Here is a 23,945-nt window from a genome sequence, read left to right on the forward strand (position 1 = left end):
GTGTGTGTGTGTGTGTGTGTGTGAGTCAACTCCTGCGCATGTGTGGGTGTGTCGTAATGCCAGGCAGCCGCCGACGCAGCGTTGCGTAGCGCGACGGTTGGCCACTTGGAACTAGCGAGCGAAATTCACGAAGACGACAAATGTTCGGAGTCAGCTGATGTTTTGAAATTTGAATGTCGTTATAAAATTACATTATTAGCTAATTATAGTACCTAAATAAGTGTAATTTGATAGAGACATAAATAACAAATTAAAAACCTTTTTATAAAATTTATTACCATAATAGATTATATTTTTGTAAAGATCTGAAGATTTGTATTGTGTGTTACTAACATAAATGTAGAGCATTATATTTCGCATACTAGTGTTGAACCACTTCCTGTTTACAAAATAATATGTCAAAAATTTATTGGCTGATGATGCAGATGTTACATTACATTAAAAGAAAGAAGGTTATATCAAAACCTGACGAATGAAATCGCGGCGAACGCTCGCCGTCGTTGCCAAGTGGGCGCACCATCGCAGAAAGTAAAGTTTGTTGTGCTCTGCGCGGCGCTGCCTGCTAGTATCGCTGCGTCCCGCGCCGCCGCCGGTCCGTGTCATGGCGTCTTAAACAACTGTCAAATCGAACGAATTCAAACATTTAAAACCAAAGTTAAGTGTTAACGAACAAAATGTGGCCAGTGACAGTTTACGTGGTTTGTGCCCTAATGGCGACAGCTCTAGCTCAGGTATTTAAAGTTGTGTGGTTATTTTGTTATAGCCAGCTGAATATAACCTTATTGGAATCACACAGGTGATCGAGTGATGTAGTTTTATCATATTCGTTTATAGAATGGCACATTACATTAGTAACTTTATTTTAACTTTTGTATTTTTGGGTTAGAAACCGTTAATAATAAACATTTAAGTAATAAACATAAACTGGAATTAGTATTAGAATCATAACATCTGATATTAAACATAATTATATTTACGTTTCTCGTTTATGTCAGCCCACGTAATAATGGTTTTAAGTCCTTCTCAATAACAATTCAGCCATCACAGCATATCATACTTAAGTTCTGCTTAACTAGAGTTGTGAAAACGGCAGTTAGAGTAAAAGACTAATAGTCAATCGTCTACGTTGTTTATTATGTACTTGGGTAGATTATTTTAAACTTAAAAACAAAGTGTGACGACAGATCCAGGAAATAAATCAGGTTTATGTCGATTTGCTAAACATCTCTACAATGACCTCAGTCGAACTCTACATTTATGGAATTTAGCCTTTTAAATGTAGGTAGAATGCCGAAACTGTATGGACGGCCATCAATTTGTTTAATCTGTTATGTGCTATTACATCATGAAAGTACACCTGTGTTTGTAACCTACATAACATAAACATAACCCACATAGATAAATTGCAACGTTCTCATAACTTTATTTGTTTACAGTGACTAACTTAGGTATATAAGTATTTCAAACACATAAATTACGTGGGTGTATCCTCTGCAGCTATATAAGGACTCTTTTCGCTCGCACATATTTGTACACATATACATTATTTAAATGAGTCGCTAGAAGGCTGATCTGCTGTATAAATATTAATTTTATCGGTCTGATCCCTGTAATTTGTTATTCTTATTTAGGTATATTATTTTATATATTCTTGAATGAAGATACTTTTCGACTTATAAAACTGCTTAAGGATTTTAGGCTGGAGCCGAAACTTGATTGTAGGTTCATAAAGTTTCGACATTCTATGAAGAAACGTAAAATTTTACACTATACTTGTATGTATGTTGAGTATTGTATTGCGATTCATTAAGTGCTCTTAGGCTTTAGACTAGCGGGGCTAGGCTATTTAAATCTATCATTGAATCTGTTTCTAAGAAATCTGTCACTAGATATTTTATTCACTAATCATACCATATCGAGAAGTTTATCACCGAATCGATCCAATAATTATGTAGGTATAGCAAGAGCAAGTAACATTGCGCCCTGAATAGTGAACACTGTGCGAAGGCTCCATCAATGCCAGGGGGTCACTCTAGCATAAGTTTCGGAGTCCTGCTGCGCTAACCACGACTCTATGTTATACAGTTATACGGCGCCAAATAAAAAGGATGAAAGTAAAGAGGTCGATTTTGCAAAACCTTTTTGTAAGTGTCAGTTATTTAATTATTCACTTAAGTATTACATATAGCTCTACGTTCTACTGCACAATATTTTACTGAAATAAAATGTAATAGATAAATCAAATCGGCTAAATAATTAGAGTCCATTTCCGTATTCATCTGTTTTATGGCTGGCTGTAGTTTATTTAGTTCTATGGCCGTACGACCTTATTGCATGTAAGCTATCGTCAGGCTGTAGGACACTACAACTCTACCGACCGACAAGTTTGCGACAGGGAGCCATCTCTCATTCGTTTTAGTGAAGATAGAGTAACCCTGGCACCGACACCGGTGAGGCTGCGCGCGCGCATCCCACGCACTCGCCGCGCCTACTATGGAACGATCATTGAAACTTTTTGCAATAAATGCGCCTACTGATTTGTTGGGTATATTGTGGAATTTATTGATATGTATGTCTGTAGATGATATTGAACTAGTGAAGAAAAGGAATGCTCAAGTTATAAGTAAGATGAGTTAAGTGACAAAAATGTAGATAGTTAATTTGTTGATTGACACATTCAATACAAGTAAATATAAATTAAAGATGGCTAAACATTTTCTAAAATAATATCTACATGACATATCAGAAAAAAATGTCTACATAAATAGGTACTTTGTACCCGGTACCAGGTGCTATATTTAATCATGTTCATTCATGGAAATAAGTAGTGACTCAAAACTTACAGAAGAAGGACATAGTATTGACTCATACCACCACGAATCGCCTACTCTACATTAATTATGTACTCAGTACCTGCCAGAATGTGCTCACTCAACAGCTGTTTAAATTTTGTGTTTCTATAAGACCATTATAGCGAGAAAAGACTAACATTAGGTACTTACACACATTCAAACATTTATAGCTGATGTATAGGTATTGTCCTCTAGTCCAGACCATCTCTACACATTTACCTTATTTAACGTTAACAATTCAGTTTTTTGATACTCATTGACCCATTACGGTACCGATGAAACAAACGGATTATAATATTGACTATGAACCAATACATTATTGTCATATAAATAATAAATATTCACAAATGAATGTCACGTTCTTCTGTTTTACCCATGATGCTGACTGCATTCCATTAGTGTATGGATAACCTTTGGGTGAGGAACACCAGCCAGTGTAATCAATACAAGTACAATATTTTAACTAAACCACAATAATAATGATTTATAGAAACTTTATGAACGAAGTGCCGAAGAAAGAACGAATGTCACGTCTAGTAAGTCTCCGCTGTACCTCAAACCGTGATTGGTGTTTTTTACAGTCATTGTCAATATAGATTAGTTTTTTGCAATCTTTATAATCTACATACGGATGTTGTTTTGTTACACTATGCAAGTACATAGTAGTACATTTTTATAATTATCATTTAAATATGTAATTCGTTTGTTATACAATAAGACGTCATGTTTCCATCAAAAAAGTCTGAAAAATATCATGCTTGGGTATGGATGGAATAACGAAGTCGAATAACATTTTAGAATTCGCCTTTTCAGAGTGTTGATACCTTGCTGCACTGTTGGTACTTATCCTCAAGTATGACATCACGCTGTGAGACACGGTGACTAATTGTCACATAAATCCTACAAGACACGACACACTATGTATTTATGTTTATGTAACGCTGCATTTGCACGCCGCAATTTTACTGCAAGTATTTGAAATACCTCTAGATGTATGAAAGTTATACTCTCTATTCAAGTAACATGCCTATCAATGACGATTTATTGCTATAAATTCTATAACGTAATTATTTGACACTAAAAAAGTAGATTTATCTGAACTTTTCAGATGCCTCAATGCCCCAATGTCACAATTCGCACGCCGAAATATCACTTACAATACAATTTCTTTGTTTACAAATAGCTCCACAATTTTACGTCTAATCGGTGGTATTCGGTAGTAAAGTTTAATTATACGTTAGTTTACACTCTAATGTGCATTACGATCGCGTGATTGGGCTAAGTGTTAATGTTGTGGCCTCGGTACGAGCGAGGTCGTCTCTTCCTGTATTTATTACCTCGTTTTATATCGTAAATATTTTATATCCGAAAGGAAATTGTCCAATTGTATCTTCATTAAGGGCTGTTGACCCTAATGGGCCAAGAGCGCGGCCTGGCGAACCGTTTGAAAAGAAACAATGTAATGATATCTTTATTGTCTTCGCGATCATGACAATGCATTCACCATGCTTCTAAGGCTTTGAATAATGGATAAGAATTTCGTTGCCTCTTATCTGCAGTATAAAGTTTTGTAAACTGAGGAACACCTTATACTCGACACTCTGATAGTTATAACACATTAAGTTCTGTTAGATATCGGCGTATATCCAGCTGTTTTGTTATAATAATAGCGCGGTCAATCTAGACAATGAATTACCCAACTAACGCGGTAATCACGGCATAACTTGGATAAGTAAATTGCGTGACGAGAAAGGTGTGTCCGCAAAATTATTTCCATCTTTTATTATCGCTTTCTTATACGCATTTCTAATATGTAGATTAGCTTCAAATGTCCGTGGTCTTGGCAGAACAAGAGTTTCCGTGAATTTGGATAAGAATCACGTAAGTGAGTGAAGGGGGGAGGTGAGGGGGCGGGGAGGGCGGAGGGCGCACGCGATGCTCTGATTCCCCGCGGCCGCCGTTGATCGCTGATAAACACCTCGAGGAAGCAGCCAGCACCAGCGCAGGAAACTAATTGCGCCATCCACAATCGCTTAAATAATATCATCCTTCATTAATAAGTTTTATGACCATTACCGAAGTTAAAATCAAGGTTTTTGTTCACTCAAACAGAAAAGTGTTTGCAGGAAATATACGTTTCTAAACGCTAAATGGCGTCAAGTTTCGAATATGCACAGAGTTGCCGTCTCTCGCGCGGAGACAATGCCCGCAGATGTAGACACAGGTGGAACTGATGCGCGGCGGTCACGGCTCGGCCCGCCATACGTCACCGTGACCAAAATGTTTTCAACATATCTAATTTGCAGGCGTATCTGTAGCATATTCGGTTTTAGAAATCCCCTGTTAATTTCAATGTTCTACTCTTACTTGCGTTCGGGTAAGTAAAGGCGAAACTTTACATGCTACATTAGTTAAATAAAATATGTTTATATGATATACACGTGTCATACGCGTGTTATGTATTTAAATTAAGTATACGGTAGGTCTCGGTAGGTAGATGGACTAATAATGGGAGTTAGCGCATGAGTCGCATGACGTGACAGTCAACAGGATCTGTCAAAACATCCTCTCTGCTGTACTATTACGGAGTTGCCACACACGGTGGCTGATGGCCACATGGGAGTTCCTGGGCGGGAACCACCCGTCGTTGCACCACACATAGCTTGTCATTAGTTGCGAAACTTGTGAAGTGTCGAGCGTTCCCGTCCGCCACCCAGCAGCTAATGCCCCCGTCAGCATACATCATCATGTGACGCTTCCTACTCGCCTCTCCTCACTCACAATATGCCACCGCTTCCGTGGGAACCACTGGATTAACAAACACGTATCGCGTGTATTGCCCTTTGTTATCCATTCAATTTACACTTAGGAAATATGCTAACAATATTTGTCTTTAAGTAATCTCTAAGCCATCATTTTTAAGACCCACGCATTTCCTGGTCGAGCTAAGATGCGGTCGTAAAACTTTATTCGAAGCGCATGTTCGTTCAGAAATTATGAAGTATGTTAGCACGTCGATAAAATCGGCCGTAGAATACATCCTTGGCCAGCTGGTACAAGACCTCATAATCTACATGAATATGTCGGTCCTGAAGTATTGAGGACAGCGTAAACCGGTCGCCGATGGCTTGTATGCATATTATAGGGCTGTACGAGAATCTTGCGGTCTACGCAACCGTGTTATGTAACAGAGATATATTAGTGCTTATTAAACTTGTTCTACTTCTATAGTCAACCTATTTGGTGTTATTGATGATAGGAATCCGTATTGATTGCCGGCACATCTGTTATATAAGGTGTTTGATCAATTTAGTAACAATATGTCATAATCGTAGAGCATAACAGTAGACTGCCAAGTGGCTGATCGTATCTCGCCTCGACTCGCAAGGTGACCCGGTTCATCGTCTCGGTACTACTACGAAATATACTCTTACTAGAAACAATTTATAAAAATGGAGAGTTAAATGCCGAGAGCACGTGATTGCGATAAACGTAGGGATTCATTACGTCATGAAGGAATCTTCTTGCGTTATATTATACCGTGGTTGTGGTTGTGCTGTCGTTTCGAATATTCCTTGGTGTTTGCTTATGTATGTACGTATATAGAGGTAGTAATCGTTATAAAGTATTTCACAACTACTGACAAAACTCAGCACATTCTTATTTTAATCATACAATAATAACTGACCAGCATACTGGGTAACATCTATATAGACTTTGATACCATCAATCAATCAACTAGGCCTGTCTTGATGTATGTGGACTCATAAATTACTATTATGAACAGAGGCCGTCCATCATTATGTCGTAATTTTAATCAAATAGAGTGAAGAAGTTACTTTAAAATTAAGTGAAGAAATCTAAATTGGACTAACCAAACCACTCAATTAAAGCTTCTCTCAATATAATTATTGTCTTGCTGAAATAAGTAGGAGCTGTGACTTATAAGTCACAGCTCCTACTTAAGTTATAACTGTTATAAGATACGTAAATTACCACCAGAGTCGCCTTAAAATTCGTTCAGTTTCATTACACGAAATATCAAAGAATTGTAGCACCAATGAAAGGGTCTATAAGTTCTATGAAATTTCTGCAAGTCCAAGTATCTGAGTACCTTTAACAATGAATGCACATTGGGGAATGCAGTAGCCATGAGACTTTCACTTGCCCCGAGTGCCCCGCTGGGAAACTGGACATTATACTTGCGAACTCACGGGTTATATATACTATTTAAATACCCCTATTCCATAGCAACTTTTAGATACTATTGTGAGACAACTAACGCTATAAATCCTACCAATATTATGTCCTGATGTTTGTTACTCTGTCATATAAAAACTACCGGACCGATTTTTTTTAACTAAGAACTTAAACCCTTTTTAACAAATATTTTCTGGGATTTAAGGTAAGGTGGAGGTTTGGGGAAAACAGTTAGTGTGTCCGATGTGTGCAATGTCTGGTAATGTAATGAGCAGTAATGACACATGCAAATATTGCTAATACCGCCGTCGGCCCCGCTAATAACCGTCGTATTAGTCACCCCGCTGATACACTGCACTTATTCTTCAATTATAAACCACTACATTTTCAGTTATTATAACTGTATTAAGATTGTACTACGCGTAGAAAAGTACCGTATATTCTATTCCATGGTCGAGGAGGTAATAGGCAAGGCGAAAGATTTTGAAATCCTCTTCCGTAATGCAGATAACCATCTATTGTTTACAACAAAACCTTTATTTCGGTAATAAACTTAAGATTTTGGATATTTAAAGCCATTTTTATAATCATTTTTAAATACTGCGCGAAAACAGCTCGCCGTGTCATGGCGTCGTGTGTGACGTCACACTTACGTACGTCAAATTTGTTTACAACAGCAAAGTAAACAAACACTGCGTATTTTTTGTGTTAAAAATGAATTCTAAAGTTTATAAGTGGTGTGCAGTGCCTCAGTGCAAAAATACATCAATAACGACACCCAACAAGGTATTTGTACATGTCCCATACAAGAAAATAATCCTAACTAATATTATAAATGCGAAAGTAACTGTGTCTGTCTGTCTGCCTGTTACTCTTTCACTGGCGTGCCAAAACTACTGAACGGATTTGAATGAAATTTGGTATACATACGGTTTAGACCCTGGGAAAGAACATAGGCTACTTTTTATCCGGGAATTCCCACGGGAAAACTTTTTAAGGCGAAGCGAAGCGCGCGGGAACAGCTAGTAAGAGATAAATGGTTAAAGCTTGCACGGCGAAACAAACTTCTACGAAATAAACTTCTACGAGTTTAAAACGAGTTTGATTGCTACTTAGTCATATTTATATCTAGTGTTAAAGATAACGTAGCTAGTCACGTAGCCCGCAGAGCCGACGACCGCTGGAGTACAAAGGTTCTGGAGTGGAGACCCCGTGTCGGCAAACGGCGTGTCGGTCGCCCCCCAACCCGTTGGTCTGATGATCTGCGGAAGGTAGCGGGAAGCCGCTGGATGCAGATGGCGGGTGACCGTTTGGGGTGGCGATCGTTAGGTATGTCCAACAGTGGACTACAGAAGGCTGAGAGAGAGAGTTAAAGATAAATACCTACTAATAAAATAAACTTACAAAGAGGTTTTCACGTTTCTAAATTCGGAAGAGCAAAATTCTTTATTTGTTGCAAGGAACTCGCCCAACATCAATAAATCGATCCTGGGCAAATTTGCACTGTTTGCTTTAACAAAATCTGGTTCCATTGTTAAAGATAGATTCGTGTTTTAAAGTCGATAAATCACAAAAACAAATATATATCAATCGTAACGCGCAATCAGTATGTAAGGTAATCAAAACACAGTGAAGCGTACATAAGTATGACGTCATGCGCTGTGATTGGCGTTTCAGTCAAAATGGCCGATTGCAGTATTTTACTCTTTTATTTTATTGAAAATCTTATTAATCTCATTTTTTTTAATAAAACTAAATCAGTTTTTTAAATCCTTTGAATGTGTATTTTCCTCTAAAGTCATTATATCTTTGATAATGTAATACTGTCGACACGCCTATTCTGGTCATGCGATACCGCCCAAATGTACTCCCTCAATTCGAAGTCAACGGGTTAAATTTACAGTTCAATAAAATTGGTTTGACTGTGTCTTTTAATGTAATTATCATACCTATATATTACATGGCTTTCTTTTGAAACTTTAATTCACTGTAATTTTACTACAGAGGACAGATAATTAATATAAGTATACTAAGTGAGGTAAAGAGAGGTTTGAGATTTTAGGCATTGTGAGCCAAATACCACTCTACGTTACGCCATTGAGTGTGATTGTGATGTCATTGTCACCAACGAGTGAAGTAGATGCACCATGTACATTGTTGGTTCGAATTAATTATCATGCACGTAACAGGAGTTCATAATGAATGAGGAACAAAATCATTTTCATAATTTTCATTTATAAATTTTAAGGTTAAGCATAAATAAAAAACATAAGTACCTAAATATAATGTGGGTAATCTTTAAATGTTAGTTACCAACCAACACTTTATTCAAAAAATAAAAGTCAAGGTCTCAATTTGGCCAAACCGACTGTTTTACGAATAGGAGTTGTTATTTCTTCAATTTGCTCTATATTTATATGTTACCATTCTTACCAATGATCAGACGTCATAAATCCATTACGAAATAGCCTAAATGAAACCGATTTACATGCAGATAACATAATTAATTGCTTGTGGTATGTTCCAATCGGCGCTAGGTGGTCGAGTGGCTGCGATTGGCAACGCGTAAGTAGTGGCCTTCGATAGTCTTTTGTTTGGACCCCGGTGGGCGAGCAGCACTGCAGTGGCGGTTTAAAAGGTTATATTCATAGGACTACTACTAAAAACCTTTCTTAATTCGAGAGTCGTAAGATTTAATTTTGTTTTTCAAAAGTTACGCATTTTCGACTTTGCCTGTACCCAGCATAGTGTATTCACAATGCCAGACTCTACCAGAGCAAATGATATTCTCTAAAGACTTGAAGAAGCACTGTCATGTTTGCTAATTAGTTCGTTAGAAAGCTATAAATACAAAACGAGCTCGTTTGTTACCGATAAAACAAAAGCGTCAAGTTATTTTCATAATAAGATATTTACTAATTGCCTTTATATTACATGTGAGCTTAAATACGTACGTAAGTCTAGAGTCATCATTATGTACTTAATTAGTACCAATATACAGGGTGGGCCAGTGAAAAGTTTAAATTTTAAAAAATCACAGAAATGTGTCCAGTATTATAAAACGACTAAACATCCTACAATTTTAGATCAGAGTAACCCCTAGCTAGCTATATTTATGTGGTTCAATATTCGAAAACGTCATACCGTCATACTAATGAGTAAGTATACCACTTGAAACTTTTGTGAGACACCTATGGTGAAGCAGGCACTTATATCTCACTTAAAATACCAATAATTATGGCAGAAATCAAGAATAGCAATGTTAGGAGCAAATGCGCTGTGGCTGCAGTGTATGTAAGTTACTTGAGCTTACACCTAGAACCCACACCGCTAACACCTAAAACAGGTAAACTTTAGTTAGCGTTTAATCACAGTAAAGTATGCCAACGCCATCTAACACTGACGGGAACAAAGATTAAAGGTGATATAAAGATTCTTGAATAGTTACTGAGGCCATGAAATTAAAAAGCCTTTTGGGGACTGAAAATAGACTCCTTCATAATTTGCAAACAAAAACAAACTGAAATCCTAGCGAGCAACCCACTTTTCGCTTTATATTAATTTTCGCTACATATTAATTTTGTACTCACGTGATAGGTCGCGAACCGTATCTTTTTAAATGAGTACAATTTCCGTTTTTGAATTAGAACAATTCACCAAGGGTACACATCTACAATAAAAATGTGCAAGTGTATTTATTAATTGGCGACCACGGTGGTGGCATCTTCAGATACAAGGAACAGATAGCAGGCTCACGTAGGTACTACTAGCTGTGGCGGCGGTGGCGTGATTGTTCCACTTCTTTAAACTTTACCTATCAACTATTGTAAGCCTTCCGATAGATTTCATGTTTAGCTTACATACTTATACTTAGAACATATATCAATTACTGTTATTGGTGTACATCCTGCTAAACCGTAAGGAAATAATAGGTGTTTAGTCAGTAAAAATAAGACGTCTAATAAGTCGGATGTCGCTGCCGGCCTTTTAGAATAATTACCCAACTAATTACAATAATTTGACGCTTCCTTGCCGCACGGTAGCACTTTGAGAAAGAGTTTAAAACACTCAATTCTTGCAAGACGCAGGCCATTGAGTTAATGGTCCTAGTTTGAAAATGCGTCGGGAAATCAGTAGGTTGAATCAGGCTCCGTAGAAGGCTCAACGAGTTGTAGATTGACGCGACGTCCCGCAAAAGGTTCAGTCAAATGCAAATTTCCGGCTTTTATAGCGTGAATTTGCGTCTAACTGCCAACATAAATTTACATCAACTTGAGTTATACTTACTGCATTTGCTGTGGAAATTTAAGTTTAAATTCGACAGTAGCCAGTAGCATTTTTTTCTTGGTTTGCCACAAATTGCGCGGTGGGCTGCGACGCTGCATAATATTAAATCTGCGCAGTTAGACGTGCCAAGGTTACCAATGAGAAGATGTACAAAAAAAGTTTGATTCACATGCATTGAGTTGAATAGTGACATAAAAAACATCGCTCGCGAGTCTCGTGACAATCATATGTGATTAAATTCTCACAACTGGCTTGCGGTTCAAAATATTAACAACGTCTTGGTGAAAAAGTACTCAAACAAACAAGACAAACTTCAACAGAAGTATGAGTAATGTCGCGAGGATTCGTCACGTAACGCTATGTGTAGGTATTTACATAAATAATATAGGTTTACTTATGCTATAGTCGTATACTTGCTTAACCTTCATAATTGTGGACACTTCAATGTCAGTCGGTACTGCCTACGTACGAACACATGTTCGATTTCGTTATGCCGATTTTATATGCCTGTAAAGAGATAAAACATTGGTGTTCAGGCAACGAAATATATTTTTTGACATACTCATCGAACTAAACTTTGACTTAGTTTGACTAAATAGAGTCAAAACAAAAAGAACATAAGTACTGATCAAAACGACGAAACTATCTGGTTTCATTTTAGGCCATTCCTCGGCGGATACCTAACAATCAGCAAGGATGAGACCCAATAAAAACAAGACCAGTAATTGCTTGAAACCCCACGATTCCCCAGATTCGCCTTCAGGCGGAGGTAACGAGGAAAGAAGTGATCGTTTGTCCATCTGATCGAGGCGGCAGGCGACTGATAGGGATCGGGGGTCCTAACAATTTCCTAGTACGGCATACGGCGCATCGTGAGCTCCATAAACAAGGCCAATCATCCCGAGCAGGGGGTCACTTTAAATGCCGAAAAACGATGTTTCACCAGCCGGCTGCGCTAACCGCGACTCTATGTCGTTGCATGAAGCATTACAGCAATTCGTTCGTTAGCTTTTGTAAATCTAGAGTGACCCCTCAGCCCCGGGGAATCCGTACATTTCCTTGTCTGTGCGTCCCGCAGCCATTGCACACTTCACTGGGGAAATAAACTTATAAATTGCTTCAGCTAATAAATAATTTAATCAATTTTAAAGCTTGCTTTATTGCTTCCTTGGGGAGTTAAAAATACTACTAGCATGAGTTAGTGATTAGTTCTTATGGAATGGCAGAGTCTGTTTACTTTTTTCTTTTATGTACTAATGTTTATCAATACTTTATGTAAAATACATAATATCATTAATTAATAAAAAATACTTTTTAAGAAATCAATGTGCTATGTTCGATAAAATTTAAAAAGCGTTGTTAATTTTTTTGGACATTAGTAGAATGCCTTCCGTTTACGTACGCGCGCACCATTTTTTTTATTGCATTCACGGCGGGGTTATAAACATTTTCATCAATACATACTCGTATATAAACGAGTATAATGTGATTATGATTCAATCCAACTCAATTACTTACCAGGTAGCTCTCAAGTCTGATTCGCCTGCGCATGCGTCGGTAGGAACACAGGTATTTCTGCAGTCGTAATCAGTCGGAATCTCAGAGTAATAACACTAATAAGACCAATTGAGATGCTCATAGTTACCTGGAGCTTGATAGACAGCTAGAATACATCAGCCTGTAAGATACTAACGAGATAATGGTATAGAGGATAAAGAAATAGTGAGTACCAATCAACGCAGATAAATTAATCATTAATAACTCATTTCATTTTCATTTTTTCATTTTCAATAACTGTCCTACAACAGACAACATCCGATTTCAGCCACTCTCATTGCTGTCCATTTATCGCATTCCAATTCATAAAGGCATGTATCATCATCATCACGACCCATTACGTCCCCACTGCTGGGGCACGGGTCTCCTTCCAATGAAGGAAGGGTTTAGGCCTAGTCCACCACGCTGAAAGGCATGTATAAAAGGCATGTATAAAAGGCATGTATAAAAGTAACTATTTACCTATACCTGATAGTACGTATAGCCAGATAGTACAGGCCAGTGTTTTATATCATAATATTCTCTTTATAATATAGGTATTCTCTTTATATATTATTATTTATTTGATACTTTGTTGCATTATATAATACAATCTGAGTGTAATACCAGGCAAGTCATCAGCGTAGGTCGTCTAGACGGGATCACACGGCTTGACCTTAGGGGTCGCTCTCTTAATCGACGAACGAACGAACAAAATTTTTCACGCAATCAGCACGCTTAATACAATAAGATAGAGCCGTGGCTCGCTCAGCGATTGGAGTTAGAAAAAACAAAACTGCAGAGCTAACCCCTGCGGCCCTGTGCCCTCGGACCTTCTGTCTGCCAACAACAATGAGGAATCAAGGAATATGCCTTATTCTTAGATAGACGGGGTTTTTTAAAGGAAAACAGAACTTCAGGTACCAACATTTATATTAATTAGCGTACTTATAATTTAAAAGTTTTATGTGGTTAAAGTTTGTAGCAGTTTGGCATGTGGCATTTTGATATCGAATGGAAACAATGCATTGGTTGGTACAATACTAAAAAGAACAGATACCTCTGAAGCCAAATATCTATCATGTACATATTGGTATAGGCATATCGTAGTATACTTAGGTGAAATAGACTATGATTGAGCATGTAAAGATTGACGAAAGAGATACGAAAACCCTTTCATGTATGAAAGAAAATTTCATCATCGAATCGCTATTATATGATTTTAGTTACGAAATGGACTGCATGAATTTAATACAGGCTTGAGAAACAATCAAAAGGCACTGTCATGAGTTGCCATGGCGGAGAAAGACGGGTTCCCCTGTTTGGTATAGCTTGGAGGCACCGTGTTTGTAGGAATGACATGTATAAGCGAAAGCAGTAAATAAGTTACGATTACTGAATAAGACCTCACACAAATATGAAATTATCAATAAGTACTTATAGGTGAGTTTAGTAATTCAAAAGATTCTATACAGACGTTTTTTTAAGAAAAAGCGTAGCATAACTTTATTTTTTTGGTAAATAAATCAATTAAGTAACTTTGAGAGATGTGTTATAAAACAAACCAATAAGCTAAGGTAGACTTAGACATACCTACGACGCAACTACTCCAAGTAAATTAAACTACATAGAAGCGAGCTTTTAACAAGCCCTTACAAGACATTGTAACTTGATAAGTCTTGTAGCGGCCCATGTCACATCCGAATACGCCAACCAGTAAAGACAAAGAACCCTCTGCACTGCTTTAGCTGCACCTTGTACCGTGTCCGAAGCCGAAGTATGGATGGTCTCTCGCCGCATGAATATTTACATCTCCAGAGCCCGGCGGGGTCACTCTTGCTTGAGGAAAAACAAAGGTTGGAATCGCGGCTAACCACAGCTCTATCTCGGTGCATTTAACATTCCGATAGCAAAACAGCTCTCCTCATTTGTGATTTTTGTATTTTTTGTTATTGCGGCCAGTGTGTCGAATGAATGATTCTTTATCTTCGAAATTTCGCTTAGCTAGTGTAGCCCCCGAGCTCGGCGCATCGTGCGGGCTGCGCGACAAAAGCGATTTGTTGTCAGAGATTTATGCATTATAATGGCGTGTCGTAACGGTCGCAGCCGGGTCCATTTCTAATGCATGTTTGGGGTCAGGTATTGTACCTACTGCAGCATTTTGTTCTCTGTTGACCTTTTGAATTCAAGATGAATTTTCCGCATTTGATATTGGACGATGGAATAACAAGTTGTTATGTCATTATCTACAAACCACAGGAATTTAAGTACCCAACCGTATGGAAAAGTTGTGGTTACAACGTAAACAAACACTGAAACACTTCAATTATTCCTACTTATGAGGCATATGGATACAAAATGAATACATTAATAGATAGGTTATACATAACAAACGAAAATAAATTTTACTTAACAATCCTCTCTAAACCTGAAACCGTGCAGCGCTAATGTACCCTACGTTACTTGCATCGTAAAAGTATCTTACTTAAGTGTCACTAAAATGTTGCGAATTCTTGCCTTATCGCTAGGACAGACACGATTTACGATCGAAACAATGTTCGTAACAAAGTAATTCTGTCGCCTTTTAAATGACAGTCGCGTGCTGTACTCGGCTTTATAAGGAAACTGCCGGACTGTAGGAAGTCCTTGTACGAACCGCCCATTCATTCATTTACCTGTCTCTCCAGACTACTTACAGCAAAACTAAAACAGTGCTTATACCCGTGTGGAAAGGACTATAAGCAACGCTATTGAGGGACGATGTTTATAGAGGATGGTGTGTAATACGTACAGCATGTCTATTTTATCAGTGCTCTACACTAATTACTGTAGTTTATGGCTTTGGAACATCGGCTAGGTATATTACTAAATTTAATGTGTAACTACGTATAAACCTAGTGTTAACTTAAAGAATATAGTGTTATACAGCTGTGCAAATGAAGACAAACCTTCAAACCCTGAAATAAAACACTTACGGGACTCGGATATTTGAAGCAGCGGCACCTGTCAAAGTTCGAATTTGCCAACGGATATCTATCAGGGGAGTATTGTTAAAATTACATATTTTTACTAGTATTACTCATTTAAAATCATAATCACTAAATTATTTAATCATTATTCATTAGTTTGCTGCATACGTGAGATGTTTTTCACACTTCCTTAACCCACTTTTAGACTTTGTCATTTTCAAACTTTGTTGTTTTCATTTCTAATTTTCAAACTTTCTATTAGCTTTTGTATCCCTTATTCCCTATTCTTACTATACCATAGTCTCCACCTACTTAATTGCTATTAGTACTTCATTGAATAATGAACAAGTGATTGTTTTTTGGCTTAAAGTTTACATAATTCTAAGTCAATAATACCACTGAATACTTATTCATTAAGTAACATATTAAGCATATTACTCCCTCCCCTAGCATACTTTGTGTTCATGACTACATTGTATATGATAACTAACAAATAAGTTACCTTTTGATCATTTTTACATAGACTTACAATATACTTTAATTATTATAACCTATTGGTATCTGGTTTGATCAAGTTATACCTAAAGAGGGTTATTTTGTATATATCTTGGATAAGCATCCTCTCAATTCTACCTATCAACATACTAACGGGTAACCCCGGGTGGTTTCAGACATGTCGAGGATGACGACCCGGAAGGTGCAGAGCCGTGATCTGGAGATCCAGCTGAGGACAGCTTTGGAGGATCTCAAGGCGTCTCGTGACCTCTCAAGCCAACTGATGGCAGAGCGGGAGGACAACGAAAAGGAATTCGATTCCCTTTTGAAAAAGAACACCGACTTAAAGAATGTCATCGCTGAAATGGACATTCAATACCAAGACTTACAAGGCAAATGTGATGAGCTGGAGATTGTACTGAGATCAAACACAGAGTGTCAGGATTTACATGAAGCTGCCTTGACAAAGATCTGCAGCCTGGAGAATCAACTGGCTGAAGCACACACAGAAATCCAGCAAATAAATGAAGCACATGCAAGCGAAGAAACAAATAAGACAATGGCATTGTACGATGAATTAGTCACCCTACATCACACCCCTATGCCAACAATAGACCTCACCACTCCAAGAAAATCAATCAATATCAAAGGTGCAAACAGGCTTAAAAAATATATTAAAATAAATAAATATATTAGGAAGTCTGAGCGAGCATTGAAAAAGCATAAGACGCACCTTCCATTGAAAAAGGATAGAGTGAGACTACAACTACTGGTGAATAAATATGAAGAAGAGATGTCGGACTACAACCAGAAACTTGCAGACAACAACCAAGAGTGCGAGTTCAACATTGCCATGCTACAGTCTAGGCTGGCCACACTGAAGTCTGCCCTAGACCAGAGAACTGTGGAGTATGAAAACCAGCTGCTGGTGCTGAGAAGTGTGGGCTTAGTTCGGGTTGAGATGCTGCCGGAGAAGTCTTCATCTGCTGAAGCCTCTACCGCATCTCCGGAGGCCACCACCACCACCTCGGAGGCCACAAATAGCATCCCGTTGGCCACCACTGAACTCACCACTGGTCTCTCGAGGACCACCACCGGACTCTCGGGGACCACTACCATCCTCCCGAGGGCCACCACCAGACTCCTGGCGGCCACCACCAGCATCCCGTTGGCCACCACTGGACTCACCACTGGTCTCTCGAGGACCACCACCGGACTCTCGGGGACCACCACCATCCTCCCGAGGGCCACCACCAGACTCCTGGCGGCCACCACCAGCCTCCCGACGGCCGCGCCATCCTCAGGGGTCATCCAGAGCGCATCGGCGGCAGCAGATGTTTTTCAGGCCTCCACTAAGAAATTACATAGGAAACCCACCTATGCTCAGGCAGCTAGTAGAATAGTAGGCAATAAGCAGTTACCTAAGATGGCACCCACTTCCTTGACAAGGCTTACTACAAGTAGTAGCAGTTCAAGCGAGGATTACAGCACAGTTGTATATTCCGATAGGCTTGGCAAGGATTTTGGGCACATGTTGGGTAATCATGTAAATGGAAAAGTTGTTAATTATTGTTACCCAGAACTTACATTCATTAAGTAACATATTAAGCATACTTACGTACAACTTAGTACAACGGGGTGTAAGGGGGTCACACAACATCTCAAGACCTCCAAGTCAACCTTACCTGCTCGCGGTGCACCCTGCTGACTAACAAACAAGGCTCTGACGACTCACCAACCCGCACTGGACCAGCGTGGTGAAGTTATGGTCCACTCCCTAATGAATGTACACCAGAAGTCCCCGGCCTCTAGTGCCCGGCGGGCCCAGCGGGCCCGGCGATGACGGCAGCCGGGTCAACCCTGGGCCAGGAGGTGCGAAGAATCTCCGGGCGGGACCGAACCCCCGTCAGACGACCACAGCTATGAATATGGACCCCGACTACCTTAACATTATAACATATAATGTCCGCACCCTTATGAAAGATGAGCGTTTAATAGAAATAGAAAATGCACTTAAAGAGGTAAATTGGGATATTGTAGGATTATCGGAAATAAGGAGAATAGGAGAAGAAACAACAGAAAGAGATAATTGTATATTTTACCACTACGGAACGACCAGCGGCCTTTATGGTGTGGGTTTCCTTGTATCTAAAAAGTGGAAAAATAACATACTCGAATTTATAGGATATTCAGATAGAATTGCTGTGCTTAAATTTCAAATATCACAAAAACATACACTGACCCTCATCCAAACATATGCACCAACATCTTCGCATACGGACGACGAAGTAGAGAGCTACTACGACCTTCTGAACAAGGCCTGTGACGAGCACCGGGGCACATGGACCATGGTTCTCGGTGACTTCAATGCTAAGTTGGGCAAAAGGCAAGAACTGGACAACGCAGATACACTCGGACCACACGGGCTTGGATGCCGTAATGAACGTGGCACGCGTCTGCTTCAGTTCGCCTTCGGTCAAAGCCTGAAAGTTAGTAATAGCTTTTTCTATAAAAAAGCACAACGTCGTTGGACGTGGGTCTCTCCCGACTCCATAACCAAAAACGAAATAGATTTCATCCTGTCATCAAATCAATCAATTATCAAAGACGTATCCGTTATTAACAAATTTAAATGCAGTTCCGACCATAGACCCTTACGTGCGAGAGTTTCCTTCGATATAAAAATTCACCGGAAACTACTATTCACCAAACAAATAAAAAGGCTCAACAAACATACCCTCATCCAAAATGCCGATCAATTTAACCTCGAACTTTCAAATTCATTTAAATGTCTAGAAATAGATATAGAAGATGTAGACAATCAGTTTAATAATATAAAGAAGAGTATTTATGATGCAAGTAAAAAGGTAAAACAGAACAGGATTAACGACAATAAACTCACCACTGAAACAATAGCCCTAATCAATGAAAGAGAATCATACGCAAGATGTTCCCCTGAATACAATCATATTGACAGAATAGTTAAACGTAGCATCAGAAAAGACATTAGATCATGTAACACCAAATTAGTTCAGATTGCAATAGAAAAACACCATTCTCTTCGTAATGCCAAAATGGGAGCCAACAGGACCAAAACTTGGATAAATTGCCTCAAAGATGAGAACGGTGTTAAACACAGCCATAGAGATAATATAACCACCATATGTACCACATTCTACAAGAACCTTTATTCGGATGCCAATAAAAATGAACTTCCTGACATAGAATATACGTGCCCCGACACTATCCCACCAATAACAGGGCAGGAAGTTTACACAGCCCTTAAAAGTATGAAATACGATAAAAGCCCAGGAGAAGATGGGATCACAACCGAAGCACTGAAAGTAGGTAAAAATACTCTCATCCCTCATATAACCAACTTGTGCAACACCATACTTTACAAAGGCCAACTTCCTGTCAAACTATGTCACGCAAATATTATTCTTCTCCATAAAAAAGGTGATAGGTCTGATATTGGAAACTATCGTCCCATTAGTTTAATTTCCCATATTTATAAAATATTTATTAAAGTAATTGAAAACCGTATTTCTGCTAAACTTGACTCGCATCAACCACCGGAACAAGCAGGATTTCGACCTGGATTTTCTACGACCGACCATCTTCACACCCTAAATCAGATAATAGAAAAACATAGTGAGTTCAACAAACCTCTTTACCTTGGTTTTGTAGACTACAGCAAGGCCTTTGATAGCATCACCCACAACTCCATATTCACAGCATTGCAAAACCAAGACGTGGACCCTACCTACATACAAATACTGAAAAAGATTTATAACAATAGCACTGCAGATATCAAACTTCAGAATCCAGGTCCACTATTCAATATAGAGAAGGGTGTGAAGCAGGGCGACCCGCTGTCTCCGAAGCTGTTTACTGCCACACTGGAAGAAGTCTTCAAAAAGCTAGCGGTCTCGTGGGAGCGGAAGGGTATAGACGTTGGTGGCAGAATTCTAACAAACCTACGCTTCGCCGACGATATAGTCTTGTTTGCTTCGTCCGCATCAGAATTGACACAAATGCTTCAAGACCTTAGCACGGCGAGCCTTGAGGTGGGACTGAAGATGAATAGGTCTAAGACTCAAGTCATGACCAATAGCGCCAAAAGTAGGGTCGTGGTAGACGGGCAGGAAATAGGATATGTCGATGAGTATATCTACTTGGGCCAGATAGCATCCTTCGAGAACAGGCAAGACAAAGAAGTCGAAAGACGCATTAACAACGCCTGGAAGAGCTTCTGGTCCATGAAAGATCTAATGAAGGGCACTCTCCCTCTCACACTCAAACGCCGACTCATCGACATGTGTATACTGCCTGTCCTAACCTACGGTGCACAGACTTGGTCTCTGACCGAACATCAGAAGTCCAAACTCAAGGTTTGCCAAAGAGCGATGGAGCGTACTATACTTGGTGTACGAAGGATAGACCGAATCCGGAACACCACGCTACGCTCCTCGACTCGTATCACTGATGTGGGCGCACAGACTGCGAAGCTGAAGTGGGCCTGGGCAGGCCACGTCTGTCGCATGCACCCGGACCGGTGGGCCAGAATTGTCACCGAGTGGGTGCCCAGTGATGGACGTCGGCGACGCGGAAGACCCAGGCGGAGATGGCGGGACGACCTCGACAGGTTTTTGCCTCAATGGCCGAAGGAAGCACATGATCGGGAACGGTGGTCAGTTTATAAGGAGGCCTTTGCCCAGCAGTGGGACACGACACAGGCTGCATAAAAAAAAAAAAAAAAAAAAAAAAGAACTTACATTCGGACAAATAGTTAAATTGATTTCAGAGAGGTCACACACTGACAAAACAACTATATTTATTATGGTGGGAAATAGTTTAGGGGTGTCAAAGTCTGACATACATAGAAGTTTTGCTATATTAGAAGGCCTTCCTGCTAAACATGTATTTGTTTGTGCATTTCCTTACTCATGCACACTGCCCGACAAATGCAATTATATGACATGTAGCCTAAATAAAATAATGTACAATGCATGTTGTAAATCCGACTGTATCAATTTCTTTGATACTAATTTGTACGTAGATAATTTTAAATTGACTTGGGCCAGTTTATTTTTGTCCTCAAATCAGAAACGACGTCTAGCTACAGAAGTAGCTCATCTTATTAACTCAGTTATAAGCATTATAACGAAGAAAACTTGTGTCCCTATTGACACCGTCAGTAGTAATACTGATAATAGTAATAGTACAGTAGATTTAAATTAGATTCCCAGACAACGGGAGAGCATCATAGCGTTGATATAAAGATTGATTCAGTTCACTGCTCTCTCGGCTCAAAACTATTAAAGGACAAGACATTTAAGAATGAATTTAAATTGGTACATCAGAATATTCAGAGTCTTTCTTCTAAATTGTTAGAAATAGAACTATTTTCGGAAAAATTTAAAATTGATTGTTTATGTATCACAGAACATTGGTTAGACGAGAATCAAATGATGTTCCAATTGAAAAATTACAAACTTATAAGCTGTTTTAACAGAAAGTGCAACGAGCATGGCGGGTCACTTATATTTCTTAAAGAAAATTGTAAATGTAAAGAACGAAAGGACATAGTTGCTCTTTCTGTTAAACACCATATAGAAATTTCATGTGCAGAGCTAAACAAGTATATAATAGTATGTACCTACAGGCCACCTACTGGTGATTTCATTACCTTTGAGACTGTCATGGAGGATGTTCTAAGGTTAGCTTCCAATAGTAAAAAGGAAGTAATAGTGTGTGGTGACTTTAATGTTGACCTATTAAGTGACTCTCCTAATAGGTCGAAATTACTGTTACTTTTTAAATCATTTAATCTTATTAATGTCTTTCTGGAACCAACTAGAATTACATCCACGTCTGCCACTTGTCTAGATAACATATTCTGTAACTGTGAGTTTAAAGACAGTAGTGTGATAAATTGTCTGAGGTCAGACCACAGTGGGCAGACCATTACCTTAGTAAACACTGACAAGACAAATAAAACTAAGGTGAGATGCAGACCGATTACTACAAAGAAAATTGACAATTACTTGAAGAAACTAGACGAAAAACTTCCGAAGGTTAAAGTAGATTGCAATTCTAATGAGATGTATACTAACTTATTTAAGATAATAGCTGATGAGTTTGAGAGTAATTTTAAAACGAAGGAAGTTTTGATAGACAATAAAATTAAATTTTGTGACTGGGCTACAGATGGTATTCGCAAAAGCAGGGCGACATTATATGATCTGTATGAGATGAAAACATTCATACTCCGCCCTGACTTTCAATCTTATGTGAAGAAATATAGCAAAATGTACAAATGTGTCTGTCACTGTGCGAAGACAATTTTTATTAATAACAAGATTAAAGACTCGGCTAACAAATCTAAGGCCATTTGGAATATAATTAATAACGAAACGGGGAAGAATCGAACACGCGAGACTAATTTATCTTTAAAGGTAGGCAATGACATAATAACATCAAATGACGAGGTGGCGAGAGTCTTTGAAGAGTTTTTTACGAACATTCCTTTAGAGACTACTTGCAACCTAGATTCTTCAGCTACATTAGCTGAAACCCTGGCGAAGGAGAACGCACCTTCAACCGATAAGGAATTTAAATTCAGATATATTAATACATTAACTATTATAAAAACATTTAAGTCTTTAAATATGAAGAAAACTGAAGACTTGTGGGGAATGTCAGTTAAATTTGTTCTTTCTATTATTAATAAAATCGCCCCAATTTTGGCTAACATTTTTAATAAATGTATCGCTGAAGGTGTGTTCCCAGATCTTATGAAATTGAGTAAAATTATACCTCTGTTCAAGAGTGGGGATATGGAGGACCCTGCAAATTTTAGGCCTGTCTCGGTTCTTCCAGTTTTGAGTAAAATATTTGAGAGGGTCATACTCAATCAGATGCTTTTGCATTTCAATGAAGCTCGATTGTTTCATAGCCAACAGTATGGTTTTACAAAAGGCAAATCAACAACCGATGCCGGTACTGCGTTAATTAAGCACATATTTGACGCCTGGGAAGACCATCACGATGCTATTGGAGTCTTCTGTGATCTATCGAAGGCGTTTGATTGTGTAGACCATCAGACTTTAATTTCAAAACTGAGATACTATGGAATAGGAGGAAAGGCTTTAGATTTGATAGCTTCATATTTAGACAAGAGGCAACAAAGGGTCGATATTAACAATACTAAATCACAGGGGGCTCATGTAAAGATAGGCGTCCCTCAAGGATCTATTCTAGGACCATTTTTATTCCTCATTTATATTAATGACTTGCCTTTTATGGTTGAAAAATTGACTAATATAGTTTTATTTGCTGATGATACTTCTTTGCTTTTTAAAGTTAAAAGAAGTGAAAATAATTTTAATGAAATTAATTCTATTCTATCTGACATACACGATTGGTTTACCGTTAATAATCTTCTATTGAATTCTAAGAAAACGAAATGTATTAAATTTACACTGCCGAATGTTAGACAATGCGATACTAACATTATTCTAGATGGGAATAAATTGGACCTAGTTAATGATACTGTTTTTCTTGGGATGACTATAGATTCAAAGTTACAGTGGGGACCTCA

The 23,945-nt window shown here is 38.6% G+C and overlaps 1 protein-coding gene across 2 annotated transcripts in view; it reads left to right on the forward strand.

Annotated features, from left to right (window-relative positions):
* Positions 1-554: 554 nt before the first annotated feature.
* The window catches only part of LOC105394215, a 45,850-nt gene continuing 22,459 nt past the window's right edge, over positions 555-23,945 (forward strand). For both annotated transcript variants that reach the window (XM_048628863.1, XM_048628862.1), the window contains exon 1: positions 555-731. In XM_048628863.1, the coding sequence (XP_048484820.1) occupies positions 675-731 (57 nt within the window). In that variant the 5' untranslated portion in view covers positions 555-674. The remainder of the gene's footprint in view (positions 732-23,945) is intronic.

Source organism: Plutella xylostella, chromosome 22, assembly GCF_932276165.1.
Source record: "Plutella xylostella chromosome 22, ilPluXylo3.1, whole genome shotgun sequence".
In the NCBI taxonomy this organism is placed as follows: Eukaryota; Metazoa; Arthropoda; class Insecta; order Lepidoptera; family Plutellidae; genus Plutella; species Plutella xylostella.